This window comes from Amphiprion ocellaris, chromosome 14 (genome assembly GCF_022539595.1).
Source record: "Amphiprion ocellaris isolate individual 3 ecotype Okinawa chromosome 14, ASM2253959v1, whole genome shotgun sequence".
Classification (NCBI taxonomy): domain Eukaryota; kingdom Metazoa; phylum Chordata; class Actinopteri; family Pomacentridae; genus Amphiprion; species Amphiprion ocellaris.
The window spans coordinates 4,468,901-4,489,537 of record NC_072779.1 but is presented as its reverse complement, the minus strand read 5'-3'; the positions used below and the strand labels follow the sequence as shown (position 1 = coordinate 4,489,537).

The following is a 20,637-nucleotide window of genomic DNA, read 5'->3' as shown; positions in this document are numbered from 1 at the left end:
CCTGCAATCTAAGACTGAAGAGCTCCGCCGGGATAATGTGGTACACTGAGGCCTTTAAGATATGATGTATTTGGTCTTTCAGAGCTCTGTATGTGAGGAGGATTTCAAATTCTATCCTGGATTTTACAGGGAGCCAATGGTGAGAAGCTAATATGCAAGAAAAAGTTCTTCTTCGTATGGTGGACCTATGTTCTGCTCCTCTTAAACAGTGTTATCTTCCATTTTAAAGTCACCTTATAGGCAAACTTCCTCTGCTGTACTTCCTCCATGCTCTTAGAACTGGAGTTCCATCCAGTGATTTGTCATTGTGTGGCACTCAGTGTTGACGATGCGGTCCAAGCTGTCGGATTCTGCACCGCAATGGGAACAGAAAGGCTGAAAGGGCTGATTAGGGGGACGTTCCTGTAAACATTCATGTCACCTCAGGCTGCCCAAGGTTCCTGCAGTGAAATCCGCTTTGTCTAGCGGCAAGAAAGTCCTTCAATAGCAATGGTGGAGTATAACTAACTGAAGTACAAGCTTGAGGCACTTTGTTTTCATGCCACCTTCTACATCTACTCATCTCAGAGTGAAATGTATTTCACTACATTCATCCCGCAGCTTTAGTTTGCTGTTACTCTACATACAAATGAGGAACTTATAAAATATGATCTTTTGTTATTAATTAAACCATCATGCCATTTATTCAAGTACAGCGGAGACGATTAATGAATCAATCAAGTGACAGTGTTCTGTTGACTGTTTAGAGCAGTTGTGATAGCATTTGTCATTATTTTCTCTCCTTTTTTTAACAAATCAAACATTAATTATCAGATTAATCTATAATGAAAATAATAATTAGTTGCATTTTGTTATAAGATACTTCAGGAGGAGCTACACTTCAGCAAACTGCAACAGTAAAGTCCCGCTTTTAGATTAATGCATGAATAATAATAATTTAGATTCTAATATATAATAGCTATAGTAGTCATATTTTCACAATAGTAACATACTTTTACCGAAGACACATTTTTAATGCAGGACTTTAACATGTACCAGAGTACATTTACAGTGTAAAGTACTTTTATTGAAGTAAAGGATGTAAATACTTCTTTCACTGCCCTACGAGCGCTTTTGTTTACTTGGACTGTGATCAGATTACCAATAAAGGGACGCTATGTGTTTTAAAATTGGTTTATGTTACTAAAAACACATTTATAACATAAAAACAAGAGCAGGGAGAAAAAGTCAACCATCCTGGACTTCCAAATGTCTGTCGTCTTCTGTGAAATTGGCACTTTAATGTAGATTCTGGTCTTTAATGAACTCTGAAAGACCTCCAAACTATATATAATATATGCATGTTCATTTATGGCTTCTCTCTACCGCACTGTGTTTTGGTGATGGAAGTCCTTTAAGCTGGTGTTTTGATTTCCACTATAGTTACTTATGGAGCTGCAGCTGTGTGGAGGAGCTCTGCAGGACGGGACGCCTAAAACAGCCACATCTGTTCCACATTCTCTCCGTTTCATTTCAGGTTTCCGTCAATTCGGAGTTGATTGTGAGCTTGCAATGTCATGCTGGTTGATTGCGAACTTCTAATGTCAAACTTCCACTGATTTATGGATCAACGCAAATCCATTTATTACAACCTACAGTATCTGTGCCTGGACAAATCCCCTCCAGGAATAGTTAAAGGCTTACATCAAATGTCATGGAGATTTGGGATGAAAGCTTTCGAGAGTTTGTGTGCGTATTTGCTCACATGTGTGTTTATGTGTGTTTTTCATGTTTCTGTAGGACGAGCTGCGTGTCCCCAGACATTTCTCAAGTCTGTGATTTACAGGCGTTTTATCTGAAACACTTCACTATGGATTTTCACAAGTATTATTAACAGCTAATCTCCTTTAGCCCAGATTATCTGCTTGTTTTGGCCCCTTGTAGTGTGCTTCTTTGTTGGAGGAGGAGGATGGGAGAACATGTAGAATCAGCGGCTAAATGTCAAGCTGTTGTTTTCCGTTGTTTGCACTTTTTACCCCGGCCTCGACTCCTGTCCCTCCATGACCACTGGCCTGTCGACTGGTCGGTTCATTGCCTGGGACCAGGAGGGCATCAGGAGTTATTTGACATGTGTTTTGTTGTTTGTGAAGATGCAGAGGGCCTCAAAAAGACATTGCATTATTGAATACATTGTGTCACAAAAGCCTCTTTATCTTCGATTGACCAAACAGCTTGGCTTTAAGGGTTGCTTAACTGCTTTCAGACATGCAATACTTTCCATTAATCTAATTGCACCTGAACGTGTCAAACTTGGTAGTATTTATGCATTTCTGTTAACAGCACGTAGGCGTATTAACACTACTACTTTGAGTTGTTAGAAGTGATTTGGAGAAGGCTTTTTCCAGATTTCAACCCGAACGTTTGTCCAGAAACGCCCCAGAAAAACGCTAGAAAAATGTCTCCTTCACATCTACACATAACAGGCAATCCTGGTTTTATTAATAATAATAATAATAATAATAATAATACATTTTATTTAAAGTGCCTTTCAAGGAACTCAAGGACACTTTACAGAGGCATAAAAATCAACAACAATAATTTAAACTATACAATAAAAAATATCAATAACAAAACATTTTCACAAAACATGACCTAGAGCTGAAGTTTAGTTTGTTGATGACATGAAATTTGTCCTAAATGACTTTAAAATTATCCAGAAGACACAAAAATGATCCAAAATGACAAGAAACGATCCAAGCTGACATAAAACTTGTTGAAATTGACAAGAAAATTGTCCAAAATAACTCACAGCTGGTCCAAAATGACTCGAAAATTGTCCAAAATTATTTGAAAATGATCCATCATCACAGAAAATTAATCCAGAATGACATGAAATTTGTCCTAAATGACTTAAAAATTATCCAGAAGACACAAAAATGATCCAAAATGATGAGAAACGATCCAATCTGACATAAAACTTGTTGAAAATGACAAGAAAATTGTCCAAAATGACAAGAAAATTGTCAAGGTCAATAAATAATTGAGGGACTTTTGAAGTCCATGGGATATATCTTGCTTACATTTTTTAGTAAAAGTAAATGTTTTTATGTTCATTATGATCCTGTCTTTACAAATTCCATAATTATTTATTGTGGAAACAGTCACTTATAAATATAAAATGACTGGATATTTGGATATCACTAAAATGTCAACTAAATAACCATCTGAATTTAATAACAACCACCTTCTAATTAACTAAACAATAATAAAATGAGCTGATTCAAAAATTTTTTTGCGTTCTTTTTACTAAGCTGAGATAATCATGCGAGATATTTCTTTTTTGGCAGTATATCAAATTTTATATGGAAAATAACAAATGTCTTATATATATTATAATCTAAATATCTGTGTCCGAGAAATCACTTTCAACTAAGTTCCCCATTACAAAAACACCTCTCAAGGAAGTGTGTTAATTCCAGATCACATGACCTGCTCCATATGATGTCATTTCCTCCTGAAGAAAAGACTGGCCAGACTCCAAGGCTTTCTGAGTTATTTAATATAAAGTAGTGTGTAAGTCAAGCATGGACAGGTTTACTACAATATCTGTATAAATAACTTTCAATTTCAATTTTATCCAGTTGTATGTATAACATTTAGAAGAATCTTTCTGTAACAATGCCATGTGGTGTTTGGTTATAGTAATCTGTTGCCTTCGTCCGACATTCATTTGACATTTTCAAACTCGGCGCCTCTGACTGAAGCTATCACTTAGCGGGATGCGTCTCTTGACTACAAACGACAACAGAGCAGGTCGTTTAGCGTTTCCATTTCATTCCCAGCATACATCTGTCCAGCCAGGCCTTTCACGTTAGGAGGCGTTTCTCGTTTTGTCACTCAGGAGCTGCTGTTTGCAAAGATTCTGATGCTGCTGAAACTCTTTTCTTATCATTGTTGGCTCCCGACCAACAGCAACACAAGCCGACGGGTCGGTTTATCAGATTCTGAGATGTGGTGCGCCTGAGGTGAAAAGTGGACTGACCGTTTAGTTTGCGCCGAACAACACTTGACCCGCGTTGTAGCGTGACCTCGGTTCAAACAGGATTACAGCGTGAATGGTGCTCCAGGAGCTGAGCCCAGTAATCTCTGGATCTCTTCCCAGCCCAGGGTTTTCTGCTTCTGGGCTTCACTGTAAGACTAGCGCAGCTTCCTGGAGGGCGATGAAGAAAAGATAGTAGAGAGGAAGAAGAAGAGGAGGAGATGAGAATGTGAATGATAATGATGATTGTAAAGGTGGCTGATGTGTGTGTGCATACATTGAAGGACGACGGAGGGGGGAGGGTGGTGGTTGCATTGGCTCTCAGGAGGTAGAGTGTGGTTTCCTACATATCAAAGGCTCTTCCTCGCACCCCATCCCCACCCTCGACCTCCCACGGTGTGAGTGTGTGCTCCCAGTAAGCCACGTATTGACACACAGCAGTCAGCGGTGCCGATCCCAACTTCCCACCGGGGGATCGCCACGCATCACGAGACGCATTACGCCTCGCGAATTAACTTTATGTAAGAGTGATCAAATGATATTCAGGCCCTGATGTCTATTTGTGGCTTTTGTGTTTGTTTAGTCTATTTGTTTGCACGTTAAGATACAGCAGTGTAAAATGTGCACGGACAGATTGAACTAAAACACAGAGAACACAAAGAGAAATCAGTGACGTTTGTTTGTCTGTCAGCAAGATTATGCAGAAACTAAAAGGCTGAATTTAATTAAACTTGTTGTAGAGGTGGAGCACAGACACAGGAAGGATCCATGAAATTTTGGTGCACTTTTGTTAAGATTGTAAAATGGAACATTGACTTCTGCAGGGGAAGCCCTCTCCAAGTGTCCTGTTAAGTAATAAAGGATAGGAAAGCATGTTCAAGACAGTAAATAAACAAAAAAAAATGGCAAGAACACTTCTCATTCCAGCTACATAATCAGAAAATAATTCACAGTTTCTTACAAAACCAAACCAAGATGATAAATGGTGAACAATATCCAAGTTTGAATTCTGTCAAATCATTTTTGAGCATTAAATTGACCAAATTCACTAACTGGAATTATGGAATTGCTTTTTTGTTAACATTATAGTGGATTTAAATCAATCTTAAGGGCTAAAAAGCAACAAATTTTCACGTGTAAAGCCAAAAAGCACCAACTGCTGCCGTCTCTCCCCTCTGCTGTGCTGTGGCAGGCAGAGCCAGCCAGTCTATCCAGGCCTGTCCCCCTGTGGATTCAGGCAGTCCTACTCCTCCAACCTCCCCAGCGCCTCATCCTACTCCAGGTACCGTAGCCGGCCGGCCAGACAGAGCCGGGCCAAGCCAAGAAAAAAAAAGACGCACAATGCTCTGCATCATCAACTCCTGTTTATAGCACACTTAAAATGCCTGAGCAGGAGTTTTCCATTCACCGTGGCAAACTCGTGTTGGTCCCCTCCGTCAGATTTCATTGGACAGCTGCAGTAAAAGTCCTATTGGAGCCGGTGTGCTGTAAACAGGACCAGTTGAGTGTTTCACCAAAACAAGCTGAGTCAAGGCAAAGTGAGGCGAGCCGAGCTGAATGCCGCTGCAGAATAGGAAAGGCTACATGCAGACACACACATAGAAACTCTGTCAGGACAGCTGCTGTCCTTTATCATGACTTTGAAGCTTTTTTTCTGCTTTTTGTTGCTTGTGTGTCCCAGACTGCTGATTAAACTCAGTTTAACCCTGTAAAACCCACTGGTGCAGAAATACATCAGTTTTATTTTTTTTAAATATGTAATTCATTATTTTTTAAATTATTTTTAAATATTATCTTCTATTATGTTTATACATATATATATATGTGTATGTATATGTGTGTATATATATTTTTTTTGTTTATTTTGGTTTTTGCTCATTTTCTTCTATATTTGGGTTTATATATTATTATTATTAGTTTTACTTTATATATATGTAATAAAACTAATAATAATAATAATAATAATAATAATAATAATAATTTATCTCCAATTATAGAAAAAAATTTGCAAAAAATAAAATAAACTAAATATAAATAGTAATAATATTAATTATTTAATTTTTTTCTGTTTCTCTATATTTTATATATATATATATATATATATATATATATATATATATATATATATATATATATATATATATATATATATATATATATATATATATTATATACATCTTTATATATATTTGTTTTTGTTTAATTTTTTTTGCTCATTATTTTTCTATATTTGGGTCTTACGCGGTTAAAAAGCCAAATGTTCCGTTAGGTCAGTTAAAAATATAAGTGTGACTGTCCCACTGTGAATTTGTGCATTTGCAGAGTCAAATTTGACTCATTCCAACCTGAACCAGTGTTTAAACACACAACACACAGATGATTTCTCTCTGCAGTGTTGCAAACAGGAGTCCTCAACCATGTAGACTTACCCAACCTCTCATATTGTCTGTTTTAGGCCTGTATCATGCAACATAGGTGGGGTTTCTTCACAATAATCCAATGTTTAAGAATCCAAAATGAAAAAAAACAGTTACTGCACTGCAACCATTTTAATCTAAAATATGAAAAATCCTATTTGGATCTTTGATATCACGCTTTAATCTGCGTTGAGTTTGGGAGATGCTTCTGTATTTGCAGTTTCAAAGCATTAAGCATTACTTGCATAGTTAATTATGTATTTCTGATGCAGTAAACCCCACTTATAAGATTCTACTCATTCATGCAGGCTAAAACAAACAGTATGAACATGTTTTGATTATTATTTGATGCTCGCAAAGATGCCACAAGCTGCCAGCAGGTGATGCTTAATGCTGCTGCGTTTTCAGCCGCTTTCTGTAAAGGTGCAGAAAAAAAACTAAGCAAAATCCCCCAGTAGTCGTACTTTATTATATTTTGTACCATGCAGTGGTTTTTGGATTTACTTCTTGACACTTATGATGTTTGTGAACGCACTGACTGAACGTGGGCTTCAAACGGGTCTGAGATGTAAAGAAGTATTTTCCTCCTCAGTAATGTTTGGACGCCCTCTAGTGGTGGCAGATGTTAACATCACTGCTGCATGAAAAATTCAAGCATTCCCATTTATGTTTCACATTTTAGCTATTTTTCTGCATTTAGTTTGTCAAGATTTGTTCTCTGGTGACTCTAGCAAACCACTACATTGATATAAAGTCACTTTCAGCCCTTAGACGACAGGCTTTTCATGCTTTTAGGCTCATTGCTTCCCTGAAGCTGCTGCTCTTGCTCTGTAGCTCACCGTCCTGTCAGAGTATCAGTGTTCCTCTCTAAAGCCTGTGTTGTCTCTTCTCTTTCTTCCTCTCCTCTACTTTTTTTTTCTCTTTTACCTCCAGGTTCCCTCACTCTCTGATGCTCGGAACGTCAGGCATGCACCCCACAGGGATCCCCCACCCAGCCATAGTGCCCCCTACAGGCAAACAGGACCACGACCAGTATGACAGGGGGATGTACGTGTAAGTATCACCCACGCTGCTGTCTCTCCAATCATCCTTCCTTCAGTACACCCGTAGAACTTGTTAAATCTTCACCTGACTTACTGTTTATGTTGTTGTTTTCATGCAGATGTTAAATATTTTATCTGAGATTAAATTCTTGATTGAACAATTTAGGTCTAAAATGGAAATGAAGGGCTTTTAAAAAATCGCCAAAATGAAAGCATTTATCAGTCTGAAATTGTAAAAACAAAGTAATTGTTCTTCTTCAACTACTAATCTGTGATGTGCCATTTTGTTGGGAAACTTAACCAATTTTAAGCTCAAAATCATAAGATATGACGAATATTAGTAGTGGGATGTGATTAATAAAATTAATCTAATTAATTAGAGGCTTTGCAGTGAATTAATCGCTTTTTTGTATTAAATCATTTTTTTTACTCACTTGTATGACTACGTGACTTCGGCTGAACTGCAGGTAATGTTTACACAGAACATGTTGGAGATAAGTATGGAAACAAATAAAATATGTATCGTATGTACAGTCACCTTTTTGCTGGTAGCACTTGTGGGCACTTGGAAAATGTTTTACATGTCACTTCCAGATTTTCTCGATTTTAGCAAAACAAGTAATCATATTTAACTCTAGTTCTTTGTTTGTTTGTGATCTACTGCATTAGAACTATATTATACTGCACAAAAGACAATTTTAAGTTCTTTCTACTTGTAGCCATGCTTGTGCTGTTTCTGTAGATGGGCTGGACTTGATACTGCAATGAAAAATGAGCCCACAGTGAGGAGGGAAAAAAGACCAAAAACACCCAGGAAGTGCTTGGAGTTCAGAGGGATAATTGACTCAAACATCTAGTTTTCCCTTTTTATTTACTTTTGAAGGAATAATTCAACATGCTGGGACGTGTACTTGGCGGCAGTTAAATGAGAATATTGATGCCGCACTCAGATCTGTTCATTAAATATGATGCTACAACCAGAAGAGAGTGACTTTAGCATAGTAAAAAGGCTGAACACAGTGGAAAAGATGTTGATAAATCCACCTCTGAATCTTAATAAATACAACAATATATCCTGTTTGAAATTAAACTGTAAAAGGACATGGTGCTGGATTACTTCTTCGCTGGACGCTGCTACATCTTGGAATCTTTCAGTGCCATTTGTCCACACACAAAGCCTAATTCCTTCTGTACACAAATGGACGGAGCAGAAGACAGAAATAGCTTCTCAGATCTCCTCCTCTTCCTCCGTCTCCTTCAGGAAGCCGCAGGAGGCCAAGCGGGAGAAGGAGCCCAAGAAGCCGGTCATCAAGAAACCCCTGAACGCCTTCATGCTCTACATGAAGGAGATGAGGGCGAAGGTGATCGCAGAGTGCACGTTAAAGGAGAGCGCCGCCATCAACCAGATTCTGGGACGAAGGGTGAGGGATGCACACAAGCAAACGCACAATCAAACGCAGACTAATCCTGTTTCCAGGTCAGTCTGTGATTTCACACATGAGGAACATGAGAGGATGGTGGTTGAGGTGAACCCTGCTGCTCTCAGTGCTGCTGCTGGAGAGATTAGAAAACTAACTGGGTGGACAGCGGTCTGTCGGGGGTTACGTTCCGGACCCGATTTCAATTTAATATTCTTTTAATATGTTTAGATTGTTAGGGTTTTTTTTAGATTTTTTTTAATATTCTTTTCAATTTTTTAGACTATAACTTATGGAGTACTGAGAGTGCCAAATTACAAAAATAAATTGATAAAAGAAGAAGCAAGTAAAAGTGGAAATATTAAGACGAATAAATAAAATAAAAAATATATAATGTTGCTATATAAAGAAATAATAATCAAAAAATGAATCCATAAAAGAAAAGGCTAATAAAAGTAGAAATATAGAGACAAATAAATAAAATAATTTTAAAAGAAATAAGAAGAAATATGCTTATAAATAAAATTTTAAAAACTTAAAATAAAATAGTTATATAAACATTTAATGCAACATTTAAAGCAACATTAAATGTCGCTTTAAAAGCGAAGGAAAAGCGCATTTCTTATTTATTTGTCTTTATATTTCTACTTCTATTATGCTTTTCTTTTATGGATTCATTTTTTATTAATATTGCTTTATATGACCACATTCTTTATTTTTTTATTTTATTTATAAACACATTTCTTCTTATTTTTTAGAATTATTTTATTTATTTGTCTGTAAATTTCTACTTCTATTAGCCTTTTCTTTTATGGATTCATTTTTTATCTAATATCGCTTTATGTTGCCACATTATTCATTTTTTCATTTCATTCATAAGCACATTTCTTTCTATTTTTTAAAATAATTTTATTTGTCTTTATATTTCCACTTTTAAATGCTTATTCCTTTATAGATTTGTTTTTTTTATTTGGCACTCTCACTACTCCAAAAGAACATACTTATTTTACTGCAAAAATAATTGCAATAATAAATATATAAAAATACCTACATACCGCAATATATTTTTTGCAATATAGAGAAAAATCTGCGATACAAATACAATTATAAAATTGATGATACAGTGAGACCGCGATATATGGTGATGGACCACTGCATTTCCTTTTCTTTCCTTTTTTTTATACTAGTATTATTATTTTGTATATTTTTAAAATACTGTACGGTATACTAATATGTATTTTTACATCATTTTTTTGTGTTCAAAGCTCTCAGAATCTAAAAACAAAAGCAGTTCTGGTCTTCACATCCTTTCAAACTTCTCTAATGACCCCAATATAAAGAAAAGCCTCATTGTTTACCTGCTGAATCAACTAAAACCTGAGTATAACAGTGTCTCTGTTGTGTCCAGTGGCATGCGCTGACCAGAGAGGAGCAGGCCAAGTACTACGAGTTGGCCCGAAAGGAAAGACAACTGCACATGCAGCTCTACCCGACCTGGTCTGCTAGAGACAACTACGTAAGCAGCTTCTCCTTTCATTCCCCCTCTTTCCTCGTCTTCCTGCTCACTGACTGTCAGCCGTTTGTCGTTAAACTCATGAGCGGATTCAAAATGTTCATAGCTGATTGACAGAATATATGTATAATCAGAAAAATGTAAAGTGTGTTTTTACTGTGGTTAGATCAAACTTGAAGCTTTTAAATTGAAATTATGTAATGTTCTAGAATATTTAACACTCCATTGTGTGTGTTTGCATGTGTTTATCATCATTATATCAGTGTCATTACATTATAAACGTAAATGCCTGAACTTATATGCATTATATCTAAAAAATATGTTTCCATTTATATTAATTCCCTGCAAGTTACAGTAAACACAGCTTGAAAAATGCAAAATTGCAAGGTAAATGTCCCTTCAAAATAATGTTAAAAACAAAATCAACTACAGTGCTTGTGATGCAAATTGAATTTTTAAAAATAATTTTCACTTAGATTTTTCAATTACTGATTTTTCAGTTATAATTTATGCATTTTTTCCCAATAGATTACATTAAATATTCCTTCAAAATAAGAGTAAAAATCAATTAGAGCTATTTCTACAGTATTTGTTACATTAGTATTAAATTCTTATTTTGAAGGATTATTCTTTCAAAATAACAAATCGATGAGGGAAAGTTCTACTTGGATAAAGTATTAAATTAAACATTATTTATTAGATTAGTAGCGACACTTGTATCAAATTATGAGTTTGATTTCTAGTAAGCAGAAAGCTGCAAATTATAAAACGTAAAAATCTATAAGAAGCACAAAACATTTGATGAAATAAACACCTTATTCTTTGCTCTCTGGTGTGATACAATGAAAATAAGGTGATAAACAGCAGGATCAGTTCAGTAAATCACAACTGGTGAATAAGAGTTTGACCATTTTTCACCTCAGAGGTGAAGAAATTACTGACTTACTGGCTCCTGTGTGTCAACAAGCGACATAATTACTGAGTCCCAGGCCTGACGGTCAAATGTTCTGCAGTGTTAGGACAGTAAACCTGTGTGGTGCATGCGTTTTAGTCCAATGTTTTGGGGGATGTTGCTGGATCTGGGCTGCTGTGTGCCTCTGACTTCTCAGTTTGCTGTTGAACTCTTGCAGGAGGCGGGCCTTAGCGGGGTCGCAGGGGAAAAGAGTAAAGCTGATTGGGTAGGGACACGTCTTACGGTGGATTTATACCTCTGTGGTGGAAAACATGAGTCTGTGGAGAGCTGCATGAAGGGGGGGGTTGTGGGTATTCCTGTGCAAAGTGTGCATGCACCTTCCAAAAATCTTAGTGAGTCACATCAGCACATTTACGAGCAACACGTACGCCACGGCAGCCACACAAACACACCTGATTGGTCAGTTTTTGTACATTTTACTGAGTCTTGCACTAGTGTGTTAACCCATAAGATCACACAGAGGTATAAATCAGCCCGTTTTGCTCCACTAACAGAGAGCAGGGCCGCATGGCTGGCCTCGCTGCCTCTAGTTTATTTATTCATCTGTTTATCGGGCATCGCTTTAACCCTCTGAACCCCAAGCAGTTTCTGTGCTCGTTTTTCACTGCAATATAAAGTCTTGCACCTCTATGAAAACAGCACATCCATGACTAGAAGTAGAGAAAAGTTACTGATGTATTTAGTGCATAATAGCCATGTTCTAAGATTCTAAATCATAAAAAAGAACAAGCAAAAGTGGAATCTCTTTGATGATTTATTCACAAAAAACTGAGAAAATCTGGAATCAGTGCACACAAGTGTTAGCAAAACAATGACTCTACATACCAGTGGTATTTTATTATTTACATTTTTGTTTCCATACGTGCACAACATAAACACAGCCTGCAGTTCAGCCTAGTTTGGTCAAAATAATCTGAATTTTTCCCATGTGACAGTTAGTTGCAGTTGGTTTATTAATAGCTGAGCGGTTGCAGCGAGGTGCGCAATTTTTTTTTATAGAATCAGGTTAGAGCTGAAGTTTTGTTTTAAAATGAGAAATAAATAAACAAATTAAAGTGATTTTGAGGAAGTATCATGAATTTAAGCTTAGTTTTGGTTAGATTTCCTGACAAAATAGCACAACAGATGAGTCAAGGGCGATAGGAAAGTTGAAAATCTAACAATAACCATCAGGGGAAAAATTAAAAAGACTGCATTCAACATTTGTGCAAAAAAATTCAATGTAAAATGCTTCTTAAAAGAGCATTTCCTGTTTCAGCGACAGAAGTATGGCACAAATGTTGACCAAACTGTCAAAAATGAACACTGTTTAAGGAGGTTATCCCTCACATTGTGATTTCATCAGCACAGAAAACCTACCCGGGAATTAGTCTGATCCTTAGATCCTGTGAGCATTTACAACCCCACCTTCATTCCAAATCTGGACCAGATAAAAAAAACTGTTTTCACAGTTTCTGGCTTTGATAAATAGTTTAATTTTGGTGCTTTGTTATTTTTATTTTGAAGCATTGTTTTGGGGTTCAGAGGGTTAAATTAAAGTACCATTATTTACAAGTGGATGTAGAGATACTGAAACCTTTTCACATTGCCCAGAAGATCCTGCAGTAAAGTGGTAAAATACTAAAAATGAAGCTGCTGTTTGGTCACGTTAGACACACGTTAGAGCGGTAACCTGTTTACGCTTTCCTCTGCTGCACTGTCTGGCTTTTGTATGTGTGACTGAGCTGAACTCTGTAGACGGGCAGGCATGGCAACCAGTTATGGTGACACTTTATTCAGACTGTGGTTTATAACACGTTCTCAACAATATCAATTCATTTCCATTCCACTGCTGTTTTTCGTTTGTTTTTTATGCTGTAGGTGACAGAAAATTACAAGGTGATGCAATTTAAGGGCCAGGAAGAGCTTTATTCTGAAGCTCCCTCTTTCAAATCACCTTCGTAATGTTGGGAATTTGTTATAAACCAGAGCTCTAGTAAATTGTAATCATAGATTTAGGAGCTATTGCTGCGTGCATGGAGCAGGCATAACACTGATAATGCTGTTTGATTGGTTCATATGGACAAATGTCATGACTCTGAGCACTGTGATTATTCTGACAGGTATCAAGTTCAGTTTTACAGTTTTTAACTCTAGAAATATTAGAAAGTTAACACCGAGTTAAACCAAACTCCATTGCTTTTAGAATGAATTAACCCAGGGGTGTCAAACATGTGACCCGCGGGCCAAAACTGGCCCACCAGAGGGTCCAATCCGGCCCTCAAAGTGTAAAAATTACAGAGAAGACATGAACTGCTAAATTTATAAAACTATAAATTCTAAATAATTTCTAGACCATAACTGAGTTGTTTTGATCCTAAATTAAAATACTAGATTGCTCATTGTTCTTTTGTCAATTGTTTGTCATTTTTGTAATACTTTTGTCTTGTTTTTGTTATTTTTTTGTCTGGCTTTTGTCGTTTGTCTCATGTTTTTGTCATTTTGTGTCTTGTTTTTGTAATATTTAGTCTTGTTTTTGTTGTTTTTTGTCATTTGTCTCATGTTTTTGTCGCTTTGTTTCTCGTTTTGCATTTTTTTCCCGTTATTTAGAGGTTATTATGTTCCTCTTGAGATCAGATTGGGCTGAATGTGGCCCCTGAACTAAAATAAGTTTGACACCCCTGACTTAACCCAGTGCATTCTGCTTAAACGCCCCTAAAGTGCCAAAACTTTGTCACAAAAGTCCATCACCTGAGTGTAAAGAAACCAGAAGAGCAACCAAATCTGCTGAGCACATAGTGTACAGCAAAGAACAACCTGTTTGATCACATATATGTGCATTCACAGCTGTAGGGCTGGGCTTGAAATATTGCCTGTTGTTGCCTGTCATTTCAAGAAACCCCCTCACACCCCTTACATCGCCCGTCTTATTCTCCTCCTGACTTAAAAAAAAAATTTAAAAAAAACAGTCACTGATGGACCCACGAACAAAACAGGAAGAGAAGTTCCATGTATCGCCCCCGCAGCTGTGGAGGGTTTCTCCTCCGAGTCACCAAAAAAGACCTCCACACAAACTAGCATCTACACACACAGATGAAAGGGCTTGAGAGAGGTGCAGTTGCAAGAGGAGTTGTTGTGAACCACATAGACAATAGCTGACAGCGAGCCGAGGAGGGCAGACATCGAAGCGTAGGCGGTAGATTTCTCTCCCCACATCCTTCATCTCACCCAAATATGAGGCCTCACTTCACCATCACCGGATCTGCGTGAACAACTCTGATGTTTACCTCAACAGTCGCATACAGCCATACAGCCAGAGAAATAGGAACAAAAATGTAGAAAAAGCAAGATTTGTTCGACCTGCGCCAAACAAAAAAACATCTGTTTCTCTTTGCAGTTACTTATCGAGGAGGTTTTGCATGAATAGTTTAGTGATTTTAGTAATGCACTGTAGTTTCTTCTTTCTCTTTCTCGCTTTTTTCTTGCTCTTTTAAAGTATTAAATATGGTTGCTTGACTTGGTTGCTGATGATTGCTTTCAATTTTACATAGAATAGATTCACATGTTGCATATGAAACCCCAGATTTCACAGATTTCTATTGATAAAGATACAGAAGAATACATGTTTAGACAACAGCTGCACTCGCAATGTCACATTAACTTTACAAATGATGGCATGGAATTAATCTGAGTATATTATTCTGCTTGAGACACACTGGATTAACTGGATCTATCAGTGGAAAAGTGTGCACATCATTTCCAGGCCTGGTGGTGAATTTATAGCAGTGTAGTTATTTTAACAGCTGAGCCAGACTCATTTCAAATGGGGCTTTTGTTTGTTTGTTTTCTCCCACAGGGCAAGAAGAAGAGAAGAAAAAGGGAGAAGCAGCAGGACTCCAACACAGGTAAACATAGAAATATCTTCCCTCGCTCTTGTCTGACAGATTTGCTGCAGTTCAGCATAAAAAAAAACAAAACAAAACACAAATGACCAGCATCAACTCTCCTGCTTTTAAAAGAATTCAGTTGAGCTTGAAGTTGCGTTGGCGCTCTGTAGCGCGTCGTCAAGGCAGGATGTGTCTCTAACGTCAAACCACCCACCCACTCTGCTTTCCATGTAACCTGAATTATGAACATTTTAATCCCAGTGTGCAAAACTTTGTGCTGATCTGAGTTGTTCCAAGTTTGAAATGTCAACACATCATGGCAGATAAAGTAAAGAAAAAAAACTCCCTTCTGGTCACTGGCTATTCACCCTTTTCCTGTACCATATTAACCCTCCTGTTGTCTGCATTTACAGTCACCAAAAATATTGTTTTCTTGTTTGAAAAAAATTCAGCAAAAATATTCCCCAAATTTCTGAAAATTTGCAAAACTTTCAGGAAGAACATTCTAACTAGAAAAGCACTCAGAGAGCACAGCACTCTGCCAAGGCTGCTCAGTTGACGTATCATTTCCGACGGATGAAATCTTTAATAAAAAATTACCTTGAGCTGAGCACAGGCATGTGTTATGCATGTGCGTGTTATATATGGATACCGAACTGCGTGTAAATTACTCTTATAAAGGTCTGTTGATCAGTTCATCACTTTTGGCAAGCCTTTGTTTTGCGAGTGTTAAAATAACCGTTCCCTCCATGCTTTTATTTTGAAGGCGTATTTTTAATGTTACGGGCTTTTATTTTGTCACCATTCCAGCGGCACAGGAAGTGTTTATCTAAGAAGCAGTTTCTTGACATGACGAAGACGCTGCCGAAAAGTCGGAAAATTCACATAAAGATGAAAGAAAACGGTTCCAGCTGTAGCTGTCTATCAAAGGATGTGTCTAAACTTAGAAGCATCTAGCTGGGACAAGGTCTTATGGTGAAGAAATGAGTGAAGGACAAAAAGGAGAATTTGTGTTCAAAATAAGGCTGACAACTGAACGTAAATAAAGGCTTTGCTAAACATCGGGAGCTTCCCCATTTTCTGGCTGCGGTTTGCTACTTTGCGTGACCTAAATATGTAGCGGGCAGCAGGAATCGATGGAACTCAGAAACAGCCCACAGTTTAATCATTTGTTCCTTGTATGATTTCCAACTGATAAATCACAGTCAGTTTGTAGTAAGATCGCAATCATGTGATCATCAGCAGGTAACTGACACAGTGTTCACGCCATGGTTACGGTGATGCAGATCCGGCAGCTATATCTGGCAATGGCAAATCCTTAACAAAGCTGTAGATCCAGACGATCAGCTGCATCACTGCCAAAATCTAATCACTTGGTCCTTGTGTCATTTCTGACCTTCTCTGAAAATTTCATCCAAATCTTTTGGCCCATTTTTGAGTAATGTTGCACACGGACAGACAGACTCACAGACAAACATACGCTGATCATCACATAACTCCACCGTTCCTTGGCGGAGTAACTATAATGTTTTAGTGACATTTTGGACGACATACTAAACTATGACTTTTTTTTTTTTTTTTAAGTTATTTTTTGGCCTTTTTGGACTTTATTGGACAAAGAAGAAAGTAGGGAGAAGAGTTGGGGGAAACTATGATGTTTTTTACACATTTTGGACGACATACGAAACTATGACTTTTTTCTCAGTTGTTTTTGGGCCCTTTTTTTGGTTTTATTCAATAGGTAAGTAGAGAAGAAGACAGGAAAGCAGAGAAGACCTGCAGTAATGGGCAATGAACTGGAATCGAACCTGCATCTCCTGTTTATGAGTCGCCCTCTGAACCAATTGAGCTACCTAGGCACCTGTGTTCTGGTTGTTGGACGACATAATAAACCATGATGTTTTTGTCATATTTTGGACAACATTACTAAACTATGACGTTTTTTACACATTTTGGACGACATACTAAACTGTGACGTTTTTGTGACATTTTGGACGACATACTAAACTATGACGTTTTTTACACATTTTGGACGACGTACGAAACTGACATTTCTTTCAAAGTTGTTTTTTGGGCCCTGTTGTTAGTTTTATTCAATAGGTAAGTTGAGAAGACAGGAAAGCAGAGATGACCTGCAGTAAGTGCCATCAGCGGGAATCGAACCTGCGTCTATCTGTTTATGACTCACTCTCTCAACCAGTTGAGCTACCTGGGCACCATTTTTCAAGGTGTTGGACGACATACTAAACTATGACGTTTTTGTGACATTTTGGACGACACACTAAACTATGACATTTGTTGTCCCATTTTGGACGAAATACTAAACTGTGACATTTTTGTGACATTTTGGATGACATACTAAACTATGACATTTTAGTCATATTTTGGATGACATACTAAACTGACATTTTTGTGACATTTTGGACGACATACCTGGAGGAAGAAGAGACTGATTCTGCTTCCTGTGACTGTAATGACAATAATGCTGCTGATGTCATTTAATGTCATCTGTGAGTTTGTAGTTTACACAGATCTCAGGCTGCTTTGACCAATCAAACATAATCAGTGTTGTGGCTTTTTTTTAATCATTTTATTGATAAAAACAGTTTTCACTCAAAAATATTTCACAAAACCTCAACTTCACAGTGAACAAATGATGAGAGCCAGACAGCACCCTGCACAGCTTCAACAGCAGCGCTGGTCAGGGATGTCCCAGGAAAACAATTCCCTGAACCTCAGTCAGCCGTTTGTGTTTATTCGAGCACAAAGACCTTTTGTTGGTTTTGTTCAATAGGTAAGTTGAGAAGACAGGAGAGCAGGGATGACCTGCAGTAAGGGCCATCAGCCGGAATCAAACTTGCGTCTGTTTATGAGTTGCCCTCTCAACCAGTTGAGCTACCTGGGCACCATTTTTCAACTTGTTGGACGACATAATAAACTATGATGTTTTAGTCATATTTTGGACGAAATACTAAACTATGACGTTTTTTTACATATTTTGCACGACATACTAAACTATGATATTTTTTACACATTTTGCACGACATACTAAACTATGACATTTTTTACACATTTTGGACGACATACTAAACTATGACATTTTAGTCATATTTTGGATGACAAAGTAAACTGACGTTTTGGTCACATTTCTGGAGTGTTTTTCACGGCCTCCTTTACATTATTTCATCATATGGCACGTTTTTACAACATGCTTGAAAAATCTCTTTTTTTTTTGACATAGTATAGTAAGGCATTTTTTTGCGCCAAAATTCATGATGATTTTTTTTTCAAAGAAAACCTTACCATAGTGTTTTTCACGGCCTTCTTTACATTATTTCATCATATGGCACATTTTTACAACATGTTTGAAAAATCCCATTTTTTTTCGACATAGTATAGTAAGGCGTTCTTTTTGCGCCAAAATTCATGATGTTTTTTTTTCGAAGAAAACCTTTCTGGAGTGTTTTTCACAGCCTCCTTTACATTATTTCATCATATGGCACATTTTTACAACATGTTTGAAACATCGCAGTTTTTTCGACATTTCGACTTGAGCACAAGTACTGCGTCTGCCAGTTTTGGGCTCTTTGAAATAACTTCTTTACAGATGTTGTATTAATTTAATTTAGAACTGCCGTATTCAACTGCTGTTCACATGGAACCCTTCTCCACTTCGGCCTTCAAAGTTCTCGTTTGAATATTTGCTACTACCCCCAAGATCTGCTACATGTCGCTGTGAGTGAGGTGAATGATGACGTCAGAAGGGCTGCCGTTGAATCCATTGGCTTCATCTTGTTCAGGGATTCATCACTCTTAAATGGACGTGAATTTACCCATCGGACACCAGAGCACTGTTAAACAGAAGGCCTAGCCAGAACACAAATATCAGTGTCCATTTTTAAGCCCAAAAAAGGCTGTGTGGTATTCTGTGGCATCAATTGGCTGTTAGATTAAGGCGTTTTTTTTGCGATAAAAATTCATGATTTTTGCGCCAAAATTCATGATGATTTATTTTTCAAAGAAAGCCTTTCTGGAGTGTTTTTCACGGCCTCCTTTTTTTCATCATATGGCACGTTTTTACAACATGTTTGAAAAATCCCATTTTTTTTTCGACATAGTATAGTAAGACATTTTTTTGCGCCAAAATTCATAATGATTTTTTTTTCAAAGAAAACCTTTCTGGAGTGTTTTTCATGGCCTCCTTTACATTATTTCATCACTTGGCACGTTTTTACAACATGTTTGAAAAATCCCATTTTTTTTCGACATAGTATAGTATGGCGTTTTTTTTGCGCCAAAATTCATGATGATTTATTTTTCAAAGAAAACCTTTCTGGAGTGTTTATCACGGCCTCCTTTACATTATTTCATCATATGGCACGTTTTTACAACATGTTTGAAAAATCACATTTTTTTCTATCATAGGTCCTAGTTTTTGACATGTTTGAAAAATCCCATTTTTTTCGACATAGTATAGTAAGGCGTTTTTTTGCGCCAAATTCATGATCATCTTTTTTTTTTCAAAGAAAACCTTTCTGGAGTGTTTTTCACGGCCTCCTTTACATTATTTCATCATATGGCACGTTTTTACAACATGTTTGAAAAATCACATTTTTTTTCGACATAGTATAGTAAGGTGTTTTTTTGTGCCAAAATTCATGATGATTTTTTTTTTTCAAAGAAAACCTTTCTGGAGTGTTTTTCACGGCTTCCTTTACATTATTTCATCATATGGCATGTTTTTACAACATGTTTGAAAAATCCCATTTTTTTTCGACATAGTATATAGTAAGGCGTTTTCTTGCGCCAAAATTCATGATTTATTTTTCAAAGAAAACCTTTCTGGAGTGTTTTTCACGGCCTCCTTTACATTATTTCGTCATATGGCACATTTTTACAACATGTTTGAAACATCGCATTTTTTTTTCGACATAGTATAGTAAGGCGTTTTTTTTGCGCCAAAATTCATGATCATCTTTTTTTTTTTCAAAGAAAACCTTTCTGGAGTGTTTTTCACGCCCTCCTTTACATTATTTCATCATATGGCACGTTTTTACAACATGTTTGAAAAATCCCATTTTTTTTCGACATAGTATAGTAAGGCGTTTTTTTGCGCCAAAATTCATGATGTTTTTTTTTTCAAAGAAAACCTTTCTGGAGTGTTTTTCACGGCCTCCTTTACATTATTTCATCATATGGCACATTTTTACAACATGTTTGAAAAATAACATTTTTTTTCGACATAGTATAGTAAGGCGTTTTTTTTGCGCTAACATTCATGATGATTTTTTTTCAAAGAAAACCTTTCTGGAGTGTTTTTCACGGCCTCCTTTACATTATTTCATCATATGGCACGTTTTTACAACATGTTTGAAAAATCACATTTTTT

The 20,637-nt window shown here is 36.9% G+C and overlaps 1 protein-coding gene across 7 annotated transcripts in view; it reads left to right on the top strand.

Annotated features, from left to right (window-relative positions):
• The window catches only part of tcf7 (transcription factor 7), a 117,586-nt gene that overhangs the window by 81,611 nt on the left and 15,338 nt on the right, over positions 1–20,637 (top strand). For 3 of the 7 annotated variants that reach the window (XM_055017311.1, XM_055017316.1, XM_055017315.1), the window contains exons 6-11: positions 5,211–5,300; positions 7,369–7,488; positions 8,740–8,899; positions 10,305–10,412; positions 11,540–11,587; positions 15,218–15,266. In XM_055017311.1, coding sequence (XP_054873286.1) covers positions 5,211–5,300; positions 7,369–7,488; positions 8,740–8,899; positions 10,305–10,412; positions 11,540–11,587; positions 15,218–15,266 — 575 coding nt within the window. The remainder of the gene's footprint in view (positions 1–5,210; positions 5,301–7,368; positions 7,489–8,739; positions 8,900–10,304; positions 10,413–11,539; positions 11,588–15,217; positions 15,267–20,637) is intronic. The other 4 variants (XM_055017312.1, XM_055017317.1, XM_055017313.1 and 1 more) reach the window with 3 other exon arrangements.